General features: G+C 46.5%; 3 protein-coding genes across 3 annotated transcripts; all 3 read left to right on the plus strand.

Moving 5' to 3' along the window:
* Positions 1-10,361: 10,361 nt before the first annotated feature.
* On the plus strand, positions 10,362-11,018 carry GGS25DRAFT_418125 (uncharacterized protein). The gene is made up of 3 exons (XM_049258541.1): positions 10,362-10,638; positions 10,697-10,810; positions 10,862-11,018. Exons 1-2 carry the CDS (start codon positions 10,528-10,530, stop codon positions 10,793-10,795), a joined length of 210 nt encoding a protein of 69 aa, XP_049113941.1. The 5' UTR covers positions 10,362-10,527; the 3' UTR covers positions 10,796-10,810; positions 10,862-11,018.
* A 2,605-nt stretch (positions 11,019-13,623) lies between these two features.
* GGS25DRAFT_534132 (uncharacterized protein) lies at positions 13,624-14,433 on the plus strand (the record flags this gene model as incomplete). Its single annotated transcript, XM_049265733.1, has 1 exon — positions 13,624-14,433. Exon 1 carries the CDS (start codon positions 13,897-13,899, stop codon positions 14,431-14,433), a length of 537 nt encoding a protein of 178 aa, XP_049113942.1. The 5' UTR covers positions 13,624-13,896.
* Positions 14,362-15,375, plus strand: GGS25DRAFT_418155 (uncharacterized protein). The gene has a single exon (XM_049258542.1). It carries the CDS (start codon positions 14,461-14,463, stop codon positions 15,358-15,360), a length of 900 nt encoding a protein of 299 aa, XP_049113943.1. The 5' UTR covers positions 14,362-14,460; the 3' UTR covers positions 15,361-15,375.
* Positions 15,376-15,460: the final 85 nt, after the last annotated feature.

The raw sequence follows: 15,460 nt of genomic DNA on the forward strand, positions 1-15,460 counted from the left end.
CAAAGGGCTCGGGCATCATTCATCACCATGGACAATCATTCGGATCGGCGAACATTTCCTTTCTATGTCTTTTTTTGGTTTGGTTTTCGGGTGTATCAGGCGCACAACAGCAATTGCGGTCCAGACGCTTTACTTTGCTAAATGGGAGGAGAAAGGGGGGCTAAACAGCATTATCAGATGGGAACTCATCACGTACGACCACAACGGTTTACTGAATTTCTTTTATTTATTATCATTAGTTCTCTCCTCCTTCCCCATCTCTGTCTCTATTCTGTTGGACGCACAGCATCTTACAGCGGCATATTCTTTTTTTGGAAGGGGGGGAAGGGGGGAGGGGGCATTATTAGCATTATTTGTTTTTCTTAATCAATCAATGTACCTACCTAACCTACCTGACTACTAGGTAGGTGGGTTAGTACTATGTAGGTATTCATGGATCATCGTGCTGTCGTTGCCATGAGTATAGAGAAGAGGAGATACCCGGATTCAAATGACCAAATTCAATATTCTTCATTTTACCTACCTACTCAAATGTTGGCACGACGTCACTCGTTTCTTTTTTCCCCTTAGCTTGCTTGTATCGAGTGGGTACCTCGATGGGTTGGTACTTACCTACCTACATAACCTACCTGTGTACGAAAGAACGAGGGATATGGCGGTCATAGAAAAATTAAACTACCTAGGTAGAAATGTTGATGGGGCAGGGGGGTGGAGGGGGATAGATAGATAGATTAGGTACCTACGTAGGTAGATAGATAGGATAGGTAGATCAAATATCTAGAGTATTATTTACTACTTACTAGACTGACTGTGACTGAGTTTGTTGTTAAGGGGAAGGGGGTGTTATTGCTACCTACCTAGTAATCTACCTCCTTGGTAGGTAGTAGGCGGGTGGGTACTAGGGACTCAGTCTAGAACATACATAGAACTCTCTGTATAAGTAAAGCTGATGGAAGAAGAATGACACGCGGGAGGTAGTGGAGATGTAGAGTCAGGGTAGGTGGGTAAGAAGGTCCCTGGTTTGGTAAAGAACCCTTCGGTATCCGAGGAAGCAGGGGGTGTAGTAGGAATAGGGGTGAATGATAGAAGCATATAGGAGAACGTCAATGTGGTTCGATATCGAGCTACACGGGTAGTTTGGCTACCTTGTTACCCTACGTCAATGGTAGGAGGCATATAACATCGAAGGTATATACCTAGTTATAGCCTACCTATCTACCTAGTACTCAAACCCAATAGACTTGTTAGCTCAGTGATCTCATGTGACCTCGATAGTCAGAATGCATATGTATTTGTCGCATATTCCCTTTCCTTTCCTTTCCTTTCCTTTTCTTCTTTCTTTGGCCTTGGCTTAAGCACGCAATAGGATGCACATACATGTATGTAGGGGCACATGATTGACCTCCAGGGCTGCCACCTGCAGTTTCTATCTAACTATCATAGGCATTTGCTCTACGTAGGAGGAGCCTACCTACCTACCTGGGTGGGTATGTAGACTTCGGAGCCTATGTATGTAAGATAAACCACTCGTGAAGATACTGGTAGGTATGATGTACGCTAGGCATGTATGTATTGTACGATTCCCATGCATAGTAAGTAGTTCATCCCCCCCTTCCTACGAGCGTGGCGTGTTAGCTTCTTTACCTACTGTTAGTAGGCTATCTAGATTTCTTACTTACCTACCTACTTACTTACTTACTTACCTACTAGAAGGCCGTTATCCGCCGTCCGTCTAAAACTTCCCAAACCGAACCCACACACACACATCCCGTGAGTTGAGCGGGGTGGTGGTGGTGGCAAGCCAGAGAGCCGTTGAGGGGTTTGGGGGGGTTTTTTTTTCCTTTTCCTTTTCCTTTTCTTCGTCTTGTTAAGCTAGCTGCTTGACTAGTAAGGTCTTGCCTGTCAACGCATCTATATGTGGCTGGCGGTAAGAATTGAATTGGCGCTACCTACCTACCTAATGTATGCGTTGAAAATCTTGGAAACTAAGAAAGGAAAAAAAAAAAAGAAAAAAAAAAAAGAAAAAAAAAAGACTAACCCCCCCTCCCCCCCTCTCTCTTCTAACTCCGATCTTTGCGGGTGGGATATGTAGGTAGGTAGGTAGGTGGGTTAGAGGCGCTGGCTAAGGACTGAGACAGACAGACAGCAAACGGCTATCAAGAGACGGGTAGACCCTTTCAGATCCCGAGGTCCCGAGGTTTGATATCCGGAGTATGTACGTGTGAAAGATGACAGGATTGGCGACGTAAAAGCAAAAATAACTGTATGCGTACCTAGGGACGATGGGCAATGATTGGTACCTATTCCATCTCCCCCCCCCCACGATCTTTCTCCCCGGTGATGACATCTATCAAGCCATACTACCCATCTTGCCTACCTAGGTAGCCGGTATGCGTGTTTGTATGTAGCTCGTCCAAGTGAGAGAAAAAAAAAATCTAGGAAGGGAACATTGATGAAAGACAGGATATCAGTGAGACATGGCGTTCATTGTCCGAGCCGGTGATTTTCCCAATTAGTCCATGATTTGAGATGTAGGTAGGTAGGTAGATAATTTCGAGGGGCATCAAGACAACATCGGATCTAAGTCGTTGGCGGCGGGTCCGAACATTGAAGTTCGCGCGGATAGTTCCAGACCATGTGGTCTTGTACCAAGGACTAGGTGTGTTTACCTACCTATACATACAAGAGAGAATTGGCCGCATGCCATGTCTTTCGGCATGAACCTATGTATGTCTCTCATTTCTATCAGGGGCACTCCCTGTATATATATATATATATATAAACACAATACGTGGATGCATTCTAGGTTACTTGATAAGGAAACAACCCCTTCCGCGCGCCGGCCCGCCCCCATTTTTGAGCGAGGAGGGGAGGAACAGAAAGGATTTCGGGGTGGCAAGCTTCCTCCCCACCGCGGGAAGAGGATTATGACTCACGTCATGAGGCTCTTACTAGACCTATACTGAAATAATTTCGAGTTTTGGAAGTCCTTTGCTAGGTAACTACTCTGGTCGCTTGGACCTACCTAGGCACCCAAGGCATTAGCAGCTAAACTAGGTAGTCAGCCACCCAAGATTGGTGGGTGTCTGGTATGCTAGAGTTTAGTTCGAGCTGTCAGGTACTTAGGCACACGGTAGACTTAACCCTACACGCACATATGTGATGTAGATAGTCTCCGATATCAAGTTCGTCAGGCCGTTCGAGACTTGTCAGTTGGGACTGGGAGACTAATGTAGCTACCCGTGATATGCATATACGGATAAGCGGATATGCTATTCCTCTTGACTTCAAGACCCTTCCAAGTAACTATCTAACTAGGTCAGGTTAGGCAGATTATGTACCCTCTAAGTAGTTACCTGCATGTGCCTACATAACTACCTAGTAGTACTAGGTTAGGTACATAGTACGATGTATGTAGTGCCCAGCCCCTAGGTAGGTATAGAGTACATAGTAGATGGTTACGGGTGCCAGTGGCTCTTCTTCCCTGCTAAACGTGGATTGTTAGTACCCCTAGGCTTACATACATACCTAGTCTGTTTGAAGTCATATCGACTCGAATTTGGGTTGACTGATTCGGCAACGTTGCGATGCGAGATCTGAGAGAATCTACACATGGGTAGTCGGTAGACGTCAGTCCAAGTTCGTAAGCCCATTAATCGACGGTCATTAATCTTCGATGTAACCAACAGGCGTCCCTCCTTGCCCCTCCCCCTTGGTTAGGTAGGTTAGGTATATAGCATGAGCTGTTTCTAGAAACTGAAAGAACAAAATGATATCCCAACGTAGATCTATTGCTGTCGTAGCCGAAGAGCCGAGCAGGAAGGTAGTATGGTTAGCCTTAACGTTAACCGCTCTGCAGGGCTACTAGGCTATGTAGGTAGGTTGGTATTGGATGGATAGATGGGGATCCTCTCAAGGTCCATGCTAAGTATATCCATACATGTACGACTACATAGGCATGTCCGTTGATTTTTGACGCCTAATTCGGCAGAAGCGAGAAGAAACTGGGCATCGGTGTGTGGCATTTACTCCTGCCATCAAGTCGATCACCAAGAAAACGTTGCTTTTAAACTTGTCGGCACCGCACTGGATGGCACCTCATGTCGAAGCGCTCTAAATACCTGGTATGACCCGAATCCTTGGCACGTGCGAGTTTGGACATCATGTAGCCTGCGGTCATATATGGAGACCTCTGTAGACCGTGGGTGGTCTGATACGCTACCGATTTTAGACTTGAAAGCAAGCTACATGCCTCCATAGTACCTAAGTTATGTAGGTACTTAGGCACGGGTTAGTCAACGACAGCGGAGGTATGTAGTGTGGTGCAGGAGCATGTTCGCGTGCTAATCTAACTTGGTGGTGGCCGGCTGGAGTACTAGGTACCTGGGCAAGGATGGCTTTGTACATGTAGTTCGATGACAACCTTGGAACCCAAGAACTCCAGCTCTACGACAACGGCACACGGAATCTGCAACAGGCGAAATTCCCCAAAACACTACCTAACGGGGTAACCTTAGCTAGTTGTCAAATACATACCTACTTACCCAGGCAGTAACGGACCGAAGGCCGCTCTATATTGTTGTATGCCGTATTCCGTTCAGGCATAGAAGCTCAACGCGTTTCTCTGTCGTGCGACCAAGGATATGTAGGTTACCGTTTGACAGCACATATACGTATTCAAGTGTAGGCAGGGTGGTGGTTTTTTTTTTGACGCATGGCGCACTCGGTGACATCCTATGCAGATAATGCACCAATTATCATGGCGCCCAGGCGGAGAGGAAATGGGCTTGGTGTTAGATGTTACGGATGACCTCATTGTCGTTGGCCAGGGTTTCATTGGTGCTATTACTACTATGTGCCCAGGTAGGTAGGTAGTCAACTACTTACATACATAGGTAGTAAGTGGTAAGAGGTAGATATGCCTATAGCCAAGTCAACAGCGCTGATGAAGACGTGTGATGTCATTCATGATTCAGAACATTCAACAGTGTTGTGGTCAAGTGAGCTCGGGAGCTGAGAACCGAGGGCTGAATAGACCCTTACATTGGGGACCTTGGATGGTACATACCTAGTACTGTGCCCATTGTAGTTCTAGACTACATATTCCGAGGACTGACAGACTGTATGAAGCTCATGCTCTGCTATGCCAATCAGGTAGTGATGTCTTCGGGGTCGCCAGCACCGACCGGGAAATTTCAAGAAACATTGAAGTACTCACGATTGCTGAGTACTACATATTGGTACAAAGTATTATTAGGTAGGCGGATACACCACAGCAGCTGACATGCTATTATCTTGAGGTCGGCAGTGGGGCACGATGCTCTAAACCATGAATTTCCCATTCGTCCCAGCGTAATGGTACCGTACGCCGTAGTCCTGCAAGTTCCCTTGGTGTCGCCGAACCTTCGTAATGGAAACAGGGATAAGGCCCAAACCCACGGACGGTAAACAGATCAAGTGGCGCCGTCAAGGATGTACCACGCCGGTATTATCACGTCCTTGAAGCTATCTACTTACGGTTAGGCTCGACTCGCTGCCCTCGAAATGAATATTAGGTACCTTCACTGCAGCTCAGCTCTTGTCGGAATCTACACACTTTCCAGTAAGCGTGCGGTGGCTTCGGCTGCGCGTGAGAACTGACAGAGCGCAACTCTGATCGGACGAATGCAGTAGTCTGTTGTCTTAGGGCTACATCCGTGGATATATTTTGTATGTATTGAACACACATACACATATGCATATCCATAAATGTACAATACTTGCTCTAGGTAACCAACCAATCTATGTAGCAGGTAATGGCTTTGCGCATAAATTTGTATGTAGAATAGAAAATGATGTTGACGATGTTCAATGACCTTATTTTTCTTGCTGATCGACATCGTTGAACAAGAATGAGGAAATGTCCAGGCGCAGCCTGCAGACGCTAGATTGAAGGCTGACAAGAAAAAAGGAGACAGCTGGAGCTGGAAGTCTTCTGGGCTCGAGTTGGGAAATCTGGATGGTGTCATTGATGCACGTCTTCGAGGTCCAATGAACTTTGCTCTTTGCCTTCATAGTTGTGGGACTTTTGAGGATCTGCTGCCGACTACTAGGTATGTAGGTAGGTACCTAGTAATGCTGCATAGCATTTTGAATATCGCGATAGCCGAATTGTACATCCATAGGTATATTTTCATATTGTGACCTGTCACTTTTTTTTCAACCTCGACTACCTAGTAGACGATGCACAATACCGGGTTAGAGACGCATCCGGTATGATGAAACCTGCAAGGACCCCCACTAGCATAAATTCGTATGTTGAATAACGGGTCGCTATGCAGATTGTCGAGACTACATACCATTCATGAAATGGGCTGTAAGCGTTGACGTTTGTGGAATGCGATTTTTGTCGCCTTGGAACGACAATTGAATGTTGCTCGCAACGGAAATTTATAGCGGACTTCAGTGTGAAGCAGACAGCTGTTTTAGTACCTGACCTCGCTGTAAATTTCGTGAGTATCCACTCCAGGGCTTCTAAACCATTTGGTGGCGCCCTGAAATAGTGCTGTAGCCCTACCAGAACAACTATGAGCCTTGGGAGTGTTCCTCTCACCCTCTTTCCCCTATCTCAGGGACTAGCTTCAGCCTGAGTCGTCGATCCTTGATATATTGGCTAGCGGCCTGAATTAATCGAATATCTACCTTTTCCTATAAGTGGTGCTTTAGCTAATAGCCGATTTAGGGTTGGTCTACGCATTGTCTTGTCCTGCTCGACCTCTTCCCTAAGCCATTAAGGAATCAAGACTGTTGGGTTGGATCGTCGGCTAAGCGGACGATCCGAGGAGTAAGAAAAAACCACGAGTCTGTGGGCTGGCAAGGAAACGACCAATGAAGGAGTGACCGTAAGAATTGATACGCCGGGCTCAAGGATACTACCTCTTCAGAAATCATTCGCGGGACTCACTCGGTTGAATGAGCTAGTATCCACCGGGAAAGGCTTCATGTATGCCAGCTCATGTGGTTACTTTGTGGGGCTCCCGAGTCCCATTTGCAATTCGTGAGGAGAGGCCGCAAGGTGACAGGCAGCAGAGACGAAGCCGTTAGAAGGAGAACACTCCGTGGCGTATGATAGACCCCCCCTTTCCCCCCTCCCCCTCCCCCTCTCTTCCCCCCCTGGTCAGATGAAATCGCATATATAAGTCAGCAGAAAGATCATTCGATTTAGCTCGACGGTGGCTCAATCATAGAGATGCTGAGGGGATAAGTTCAAGGGCTCACTGAACGTGGTGTAGCACTGGATGAACCTAGCCTCAGTACCCATTAATGGACATGATCCATTACATACCTAACTATGTAGGCAACGTGACAGCTTTCTTACCAAATACTCACAGTCGCCCTATAGCACCATGTATTTCTTTCCCAAGCTTTGGATCGGGTCGTTTTGCGTAAAGTATCAACCTGAAGCTTTCCATAGCCTTTTGCCGAACACGTATGAGATCTTCCTTGTAGATAGCTTTAACTAGATCTCCACAAAAGGAATGCGGTCCCGGGGCGCAACGCCCAACTACTTGTATGACAACGTTTTAAATAAAATGAGAAAGTAATCATGGTCTTCGGGGTTTCTTCTATATTCGGTGTCGAACTAGGTTGGCTGCAAGAGAAATCGGCTGAGAGATGGAGTCCAAAGCAACATTGAACGACAAGACAATAGAACAACATGCTTACTTGCCTATCCGAAGTACTTACCTAGTAGGTACTAGTTAGGTAGTAAATTGTTGGCGAGCCGGTAGAAATAGGAGGAAAAGATACTAGAAAGCAATCGACGACGATGGAATTATGGCGGGACGATAGGAAGAGTGACAGGGTAGTCGACAAATCGGTGTTAGACTCCTTCTATGTTACACTAAGCGGTTTAACGACAAGGGGCCTAAGCAGACTCAGCAGAGACATCTACTATTATGTAGATTCTGGAGAAACAAAGAAGAAACGCCCCGAGTTGGTGTTGCGCAAGGATCGAATCAAAGTCTCGATAACCTAAGAAAGGATCTAGGCAGGTCGGATGGTGATCTATGTCCTATGCCTAACGAAATTAACGACTCACGAGCTCTTTGAATTACACTCAAGAGCAAGCATGCGTATGGGGCATGGAGCGTTGGGCATTTCGGTCAAAGTATACAAATGAAGTCTGCGACAGAATATCGGGGGACTAGAGCGAGGACGAATATGTACAAGAACGAGGACGAGAACAGTGACGAGGACTTGATAGTACATACATGTAAGAAATACATGTAAAAGAAAACTTCCTCAAGGTTCAATGTTCTCAACTGCTCTCTCATTTGACATTTGTAGTTACACAAAGGAGAAATTAACTTCGAAGCTAATGATTCCCAAAACTAGGCACCCAAGAGGAAACTGCTCCATAGAATCTATAAAATCCATGGATGTACCTAGTAGAATGTAGCTAGGCATATCCATATATGTGTACACATTGACATTGCAATCATTGCATGTGTACCACCAATACTATGTATACAATGTTCCTGTAAAATAAAATAAAAATAAAAATAAAATCAAACTAAGGCAGCACGCACCTTAACTCGGACACACGCAGCACATGTCGCACAGGTCATGCACTCGTTGCATAGGTTACATACAATGTCATACATAGTACATACCCCCAGGTCTAACATCCACATCCATTGCAAGTTGTTTTTTGCACAGTAAGTAGGTATCTACTATGTAATAGGTACCTACTTACTTCAGTGACTAGGTAGGCATGTAGCAACATGAAGTGACGGCAAGTCAGATACAAATACATGATGCCTGGCGTGTAACTAAGGCATATCTCGTCCATTCATGTATGTAGGTATAGATGATATAGGTATGTAAAATATAGTAAGTAACCCCTTTCGTTGCATTAAGCTATTTGATTACATACAAGTGCTTTGCCTCGGTTCATGAATCAAATTATCCCCCCCCTTTCCCTGGCCCCCTTGCCCCCTTTCCCCCTCCCCTATGACCATTCATTTTTAAACCCTAACTACAAAGTATATGTAAATCTATATCTTCTTGATAGGAGATCCGAACGCTTGGATCGAGGAGACTTGGCAAACCCGGATCTTGGATGATGTTTATCCCTCCTTAAGAGGTTAAGAGAGTTACATGAGAGCTACATATCAATGTATACTTAGGTAGGTACAATGCTTGCATACCACACATGCATGCACGCGTACCTACATATATGCATACAACTTATATGACATGCATATATCCCATATCCTACACAACATCATTCTCCAGGGTTATCAGGGTATCAGGGTATCAGGGTATCAGGGTCTAAGGGTCCAAAAGTCTAAAGTTTAAAGTCTAAATTCAGTCCAGTAATTACGACTGGCATAGTCAGTCAATATTACTTTGATTTCCTTTTGGATAACTTTTATTGTATTTTCTTTTTTTTCTTTTTCTTTTCTTTGAGCAAACCCTAGCACCTAGCACCTAACACTTAGCACTTAGCACTTAGCACCTAGCAAACCCTATCCCTCTCTTCTCTTTCTCCCTTATTCACCCATCCATGTGTCTCTCTCCCCACCTCACGATCTCACAAAATCCCCCGACGGGCCCATGTACCCGCCAACCCGGTCGATGACAACCGTACCTAGGTAATTAACAAAAACGAGTCATCCCTGCTTTTTTCTTTTTTCTACTCGTCTTGTCTGACCTGAAAGCGTCGTCCTGGTTTCTCGAAGGCCCACACACACTCTCCACACATACTTAGACAACACGCATACAGCCTACACATACTGACAGTCACGATCTGCTTCTCGACACCAGTCCAATGGTGTCTCCTGACGCCATATCCGCAGTGACGAAACAGAACTCCTTCAAGTGCCAAGAAGTCCCACGGCTTGCCTCTGTTCCACGTTCTACCCTCGCAACCTTAGATATCAAACCCCACTTATGAGTCGTGTCCTGTCAGAAATTCAGATCATCGTGCTTCTCTTTCCCTATCAGAGCATGGCTGGACGCATCGGGCTCACTCTCTATGATGGTGCTTTTTGCCGGGCTTTTACTCACTACAGGACTAGCAATATCATTACATCGGCTTAAAATCCGTGTCTCTGACGAATAGAGCCACGAAGACGTTTCTGCCGCCTGCCTTTCCGCTGCGTGCTCAACATAATTCCGTGCTTCTTCGTCGGATACATACAGCTCCATCTCATGCCTCGTCACTCTCCCACGCAGGGGCTAAGGGGGTGGAAAACGTGGCCATCTAAACTGCCCTTTTCTTCTTCTATTTAAGTGCCCCTGCGGTACACCTTGCCAGTCTTTGTTCCGGTGTTGGCTACACCTGAGAAAAGTATAAGTACAGCCGTATAGCTCTGAGACTTCGTGGACATCTGTCTATCATCATTAACATCCATACTGTTGTTCCTCTTGCTGACCACTTACCTATTCAACTGGTGATCACCAACGTTCCTTTGGTTACTACTCCCTCTCTTACATCTTCACGTTTTCGCAAGACAATACCCAATATCTACCACTACGACAATGCCTGTCTCGCACCTCCACCACTTCCACTCCAACTCAGAGTGTCACGTCAACCATTGCTCTCTCCCCACAACTACTCACCCCTCGCCCATTATTGACATGTCTGGAACTGTATGTAAAAAAGCACTTATCCAATAGACTCAGAGCTGTTCTAATTGGACTTTTCAAGGCTCCTGGGAAGCGTTGTCCTACCTGCGAGGGCAAGGGCAAAGAAGTCTGGGTCTTGCCTGGCAGAGACTGCCCGTACTGCGGAACCTACGTTTCTTGAGCGCGAAGCCACCTAGTCAGTTACCACGTGTTTGACGATAATTGAACATTGCTCAGCTAAGACCAGAACCACAGGTTTCCAATTAGCCATGGGTGGCCTCTGGGCGTCTTGTGCCCGGCTATCCTCAATATCATTTCTCAGTTTCATTCTCTGCAAGTTCGACGCCATCCACGCACCAACCATGGCTTTGTCCAGGTTGACCATATAGACTATCGAATTTACTAAGACCTAGCGTCTTCTCGAAAAGAAATTTACTCGATAGAGGTGCGAGGAACAATTTAAGGAGTACACATCATTCGGAGTCATGAGCTTTTAGGCTTCAAAAGTCGGTGTCTAGTTTGGGGATCGCAAGTTTGCGGCATGATTTTTTTTTACCTTTGGTTTTTTCCAAAAACCTACTTGTCAGGGGGTATGGAGAGAGGCGTCCCGCTAGAATCAAATATTGGCTGGTTAGACAAGAGGAGATGAATGTAGAGCGACAATACCCAGGACATGGAGGTGTTAGCCTTCACGTGTCTAGCGAAAGACAAGAATTTTATTATGACGATCAATCTTGACATCGTGAGTCAGCTGACAACTGCGAGTTCGACAAAGTACGAGCCTTGGCGAATCATAACCGCTTTGAGCGAGCCAGGTTGAGAACCGGAGTAGGGCCGGGCTGTCTCCTTATTATGTGATTCGTCAAGAATTAGAATTATCTCCCCATCTTAAACGCGAGTGGCTCTGGAGACAGCCGCTCGAATGTTATTCGCTCGTGGATTCCCTGTCAGCCCTGCAAGGCTTGGGTGAGGCTCAAGGGGGTTGCACTTGTGACCCTGGGTGAACACAGTGCCCTATGTAGGCTGGCTGCGGCTTTCTGAAAGGACGGAGATGCATATGTAGGTGTATGTAGGGTACATATGTAGGGTACTACTACGTGTATGTATGTACTAGGTAGGTAAGCAGGTTGGTTCGTACGTGTACCGAACATGTTCCACCGGAGTACAAGTAACCCTCCCCGAGTTGACCGACATGCCCAATGAACAAAAGCAAAGTGGTAAAGGGTACTTAACAGTTACTTCTGAGGCTCTGGTATCGAATATTGGTTCGGATTTCTCAGCTCGGAAGTTCCGATGTTACACAACAGCAAGCGGGCGACTCCAGATTCAGATTCAGATCTAGATCCCTATCTCCATCTCCATCTCCATCTCCATCGTTATGTAAGTACCTCCCACTTTCTAGGAAGAAGATGACCGGTTTGGGAATCGGAAACGAAACAAGCTTTCATATTATGCAAAATCTATGGGTAGTTCGATTCTTACATCATTGACCGCGTGGCAACTGCTAGGTAGTTGGTGCGACATCTAGATTCCCATTCTACACTTTCACAACTCACATGCGACTCTCATGGGATCTCTCTGACAGCCACACTGCGACGTGAAGAAGACGCCAGTAAGCTCCTGCGGCCGTAGCGCTTGTGTAGAATAAAATCCCAGATGCCACCGGCGTAGTGCAAGACTATGAACCTACCGGCTAGTTCGGCTCGCCCGAGTGTAAGTAACAAGGCAGAGGAAAGAGTTGGCGAGATATATTTCTGCCTCTGACGTTTAACTGTTACGTACCTCTTTCAATATACGTATATGTACCTACATATATGTAGGTTAGGTTGTTATATTATATACAATGTACTACTAACATTGAAGTAAGTAGGGCAGAATAAGAAAAGGTAAACAAATACGAAAAAAGGGGGGGAAATGATCTAAATCTGTACATAGCATGTACCTTAGTACCTTAGTACCTAGACTACAGATAATTCGTTAATTACCTAGTACTTAGGGTAGGCATCTTATTTCTTATTGTTTTATCGAGGTAATGTTGTCGAGGCCAACTGAAGAGCAGCTGCTTAGTCAGGCATGGGAAGAAGATTCATTGCAATACTATTGGCTGGCAATGGCTGCTGGATGCCTACTCATATTCAGTACCCTGGCCTACCTAGGGTATTCAAGTTGTATATACCTAGTAATTACATAAAACATTGCAGTAACAAGATGATTAGAGCATTGAATACATCCATGGATGTAATCAATTATCACGCATATTCGGTAACCTTCTCATCTACACACACCGTTGACGACATACGAGAATCGTATTAATTGACTCGATTCATCATTTCCATCTAACCCACTCACCTTATTCGAACGGCATTTCATCTGGGCCATCTAATATTACCTATGCTATCACATACAAAACACTGTACTGTATGTACATACTGCCCTACTTGGGAAAGTATAGCATGAACATTGAATCAAACAAAATGCTCGTTTCTTTTGACCGACCCAACGCCTTCTCATCAAACCGGGAACAAATATCATGGATCGGAATAAGAAACCTCTACCTAATACATATAACGTATATTATAACGAATATTAGGCAGGTAGCTATTGACGATCGAGGTTATACAAACTAGGTAGGTATTTGAGGCGAACAGCCAAAAAAAAAGCAATAACAATCCAGGCCCGGTTAGGACTTCCAAAGACTGAATTGAGCTTTCCAAGGTTCTCAAGGTTCTCAAGGTTCTCGACTTCGACGATATTGTCGGAGTGGCAATAACTACCTACTTGGTATGCAATATCACAGTCAGCTAAGGTCAGATAACTTCTAGATTGACGCTGAAAGGATTGCGAACTGCATACCGCACATGGGCGAAAGGGCTACCGCAAGCAAGAGTCTACTGCCTCTTTTTCAACATACCCCTGCCGATGATGAGCAGCTTGCTATTTCCTTATCATCGCAAAGAGGTAATATTTGTATGCTGCAGAAATTCAACTGATCATCAACTGGGTACTAGGTTCAATGTTTTGTAGATGGAACTAACACAAAGTATTCGACTTCATTTTCTCACCTCTTGAGTATCCCAGCCCTCAGCTGTCAACAACCAGCCCCTAGCTCCCCGAAGCCAATACTTGCTTTAAACCATTACAAAGAGTCATACGAGCATAGACTCATACGTAACATTGACTTCTTCGTATTCTTCCATTAGAACACATTCGCTATCTTCATGCTGTAATATCATAACACATTAGAAAAAGAAAAAAGAAAGGGGGTCAACGATAGACATCATCATGTCTTGTCCTATGCCTAACTGCTATCTCATCCGCCCCAACGGGACGAGTCAAAAGGTCGACCACGACAAGGATACAAGCCCGGGTAATATCTTCTATTACTGCTCTTTACACCGCGTCTACCATTGCGTCGCTGCCAAGTTTCATCGGCGTCTTCCGCAGCCCACTTGCGGCGAGTGTGCTTGGCTCTTCTTCCAGTTCCCCAAGGAGGCAACCAAGTACCCCGAGTCCGACATCCCCGCATTTGCTAGCTCTGAGGATGAAGAAATGGCAGTGGAAGCCCCTTTCTTTCATGGCCACGACTTTGGATACGAATACGGTGCTACCGCTAATGTCCAGGATTTCGGCGGTGATATGGGCCTCCATGGGAACATGCCTGTGTCACCCACGATAGAGGAGACCCTCGACGCCTTGGCTCATCGGGCTCGCCAGAGCGATAAGACGCAAGACGGCGACAGCCGAAAGCGTGTCCGCTTCGACTCCCATGATGGATCTCGTAGTCGAGAATTCGAATTCGGCCCTAGCCCAAACGAGTAGTACTCTAGGCCCGACACCCCTCAAATCATGGTGACCGACTTAGACGGCGATGTCCTAATGCAAGACGCGCCACCACTTCCAAGGCAGAACCCCTCCCTCTCCTCCTCATCATCGTCATCGTCATGCCCCCCTTCATCGTCATCACATTTCCCAAGCCTCGTCCGCCTCCCCATCCGCCGGCGCCGAGACCCCTTCCTCGAGCAGTTCATCCCCTACGACAACCCGGCCGTCTTCGACGTGCAGCCCGCGGCCTGGCACAAGCGGCTCCACGGCGTCTTCCTCTTTCGGTACACGGACTTCCGCGGCTGGCCCGCCATCATGCCAACGGCGGACGAGAGGCGGATCCGGGAGTACTTTGCGCGTCTGGGCGACGGTGATGAAGGACAGGAGGGGAGAGGAAAAAGAAAAGCCGAAGGACGAGGAGGAAGGGAAGGAGAGGGAGTTGACCCGCTGCTCCTCGAGGCCCGCACGTGGTGCTGCTGGGCCCAGGGGTTCTCGTACCTCGAGCCCGAGATCCGCTGGGTGCTCACGCTCGTTTATGACCTCGTCGGCGTGCTGATCGCGAAGCAGAAGAGAGCGGCGGTGAATAGTCGGCGAGCACGAGTACCCGTTGGGGACTACCGGGGTGGTGGTCCGAGTAACGGTTTTAACAATAATAGCAATAGTATTGGCAATAGTAGTGGTAGTGGTAGTGGCATTGGCGGTATTGGTAGTATTGGTGGGTCGACTTGGAATTGGAGTGGGCTCGAGGAGGGAAGAAGAGGAGGAGGAGGGAGAGGATCGGAAAACGCGAAAAATCCTGGTCGCTTGTTCTGGAGCGGCCGGTATTATCTTTATAGTCTGATGGCGGTCGTGAGGGACCTCAAGGAGGAGTTTAGGGTCCAGGACTTGGTTATCCCTCGTTTTATGTGGTTTGCGGAGGGGTAAGATGGACTACGCTACTAACTTAGGGGGTTAGGGGGTTAGGGGGTAGGTTTGTGGTTTGGGGTTTGGCCTTTGTCTCTGTACAGTTGCTGAGCGTTTTTTT

This window comes from Hypoxylon fragiforme (assembly GCF_022984875.1).
Source record: "Hypoxylon fragiforme strain CBS 206.31 chromosome Unknown GGS25scaffold_8, whole genome shotgun sequence".
NCBI classification, from domain to species: Eukaryota; Fungi; Ascomycota; class Sordariomycetes; order Xylariales; family Hypoxylaceae; genus Hypoxylon; species Hypoxylon fragiforme.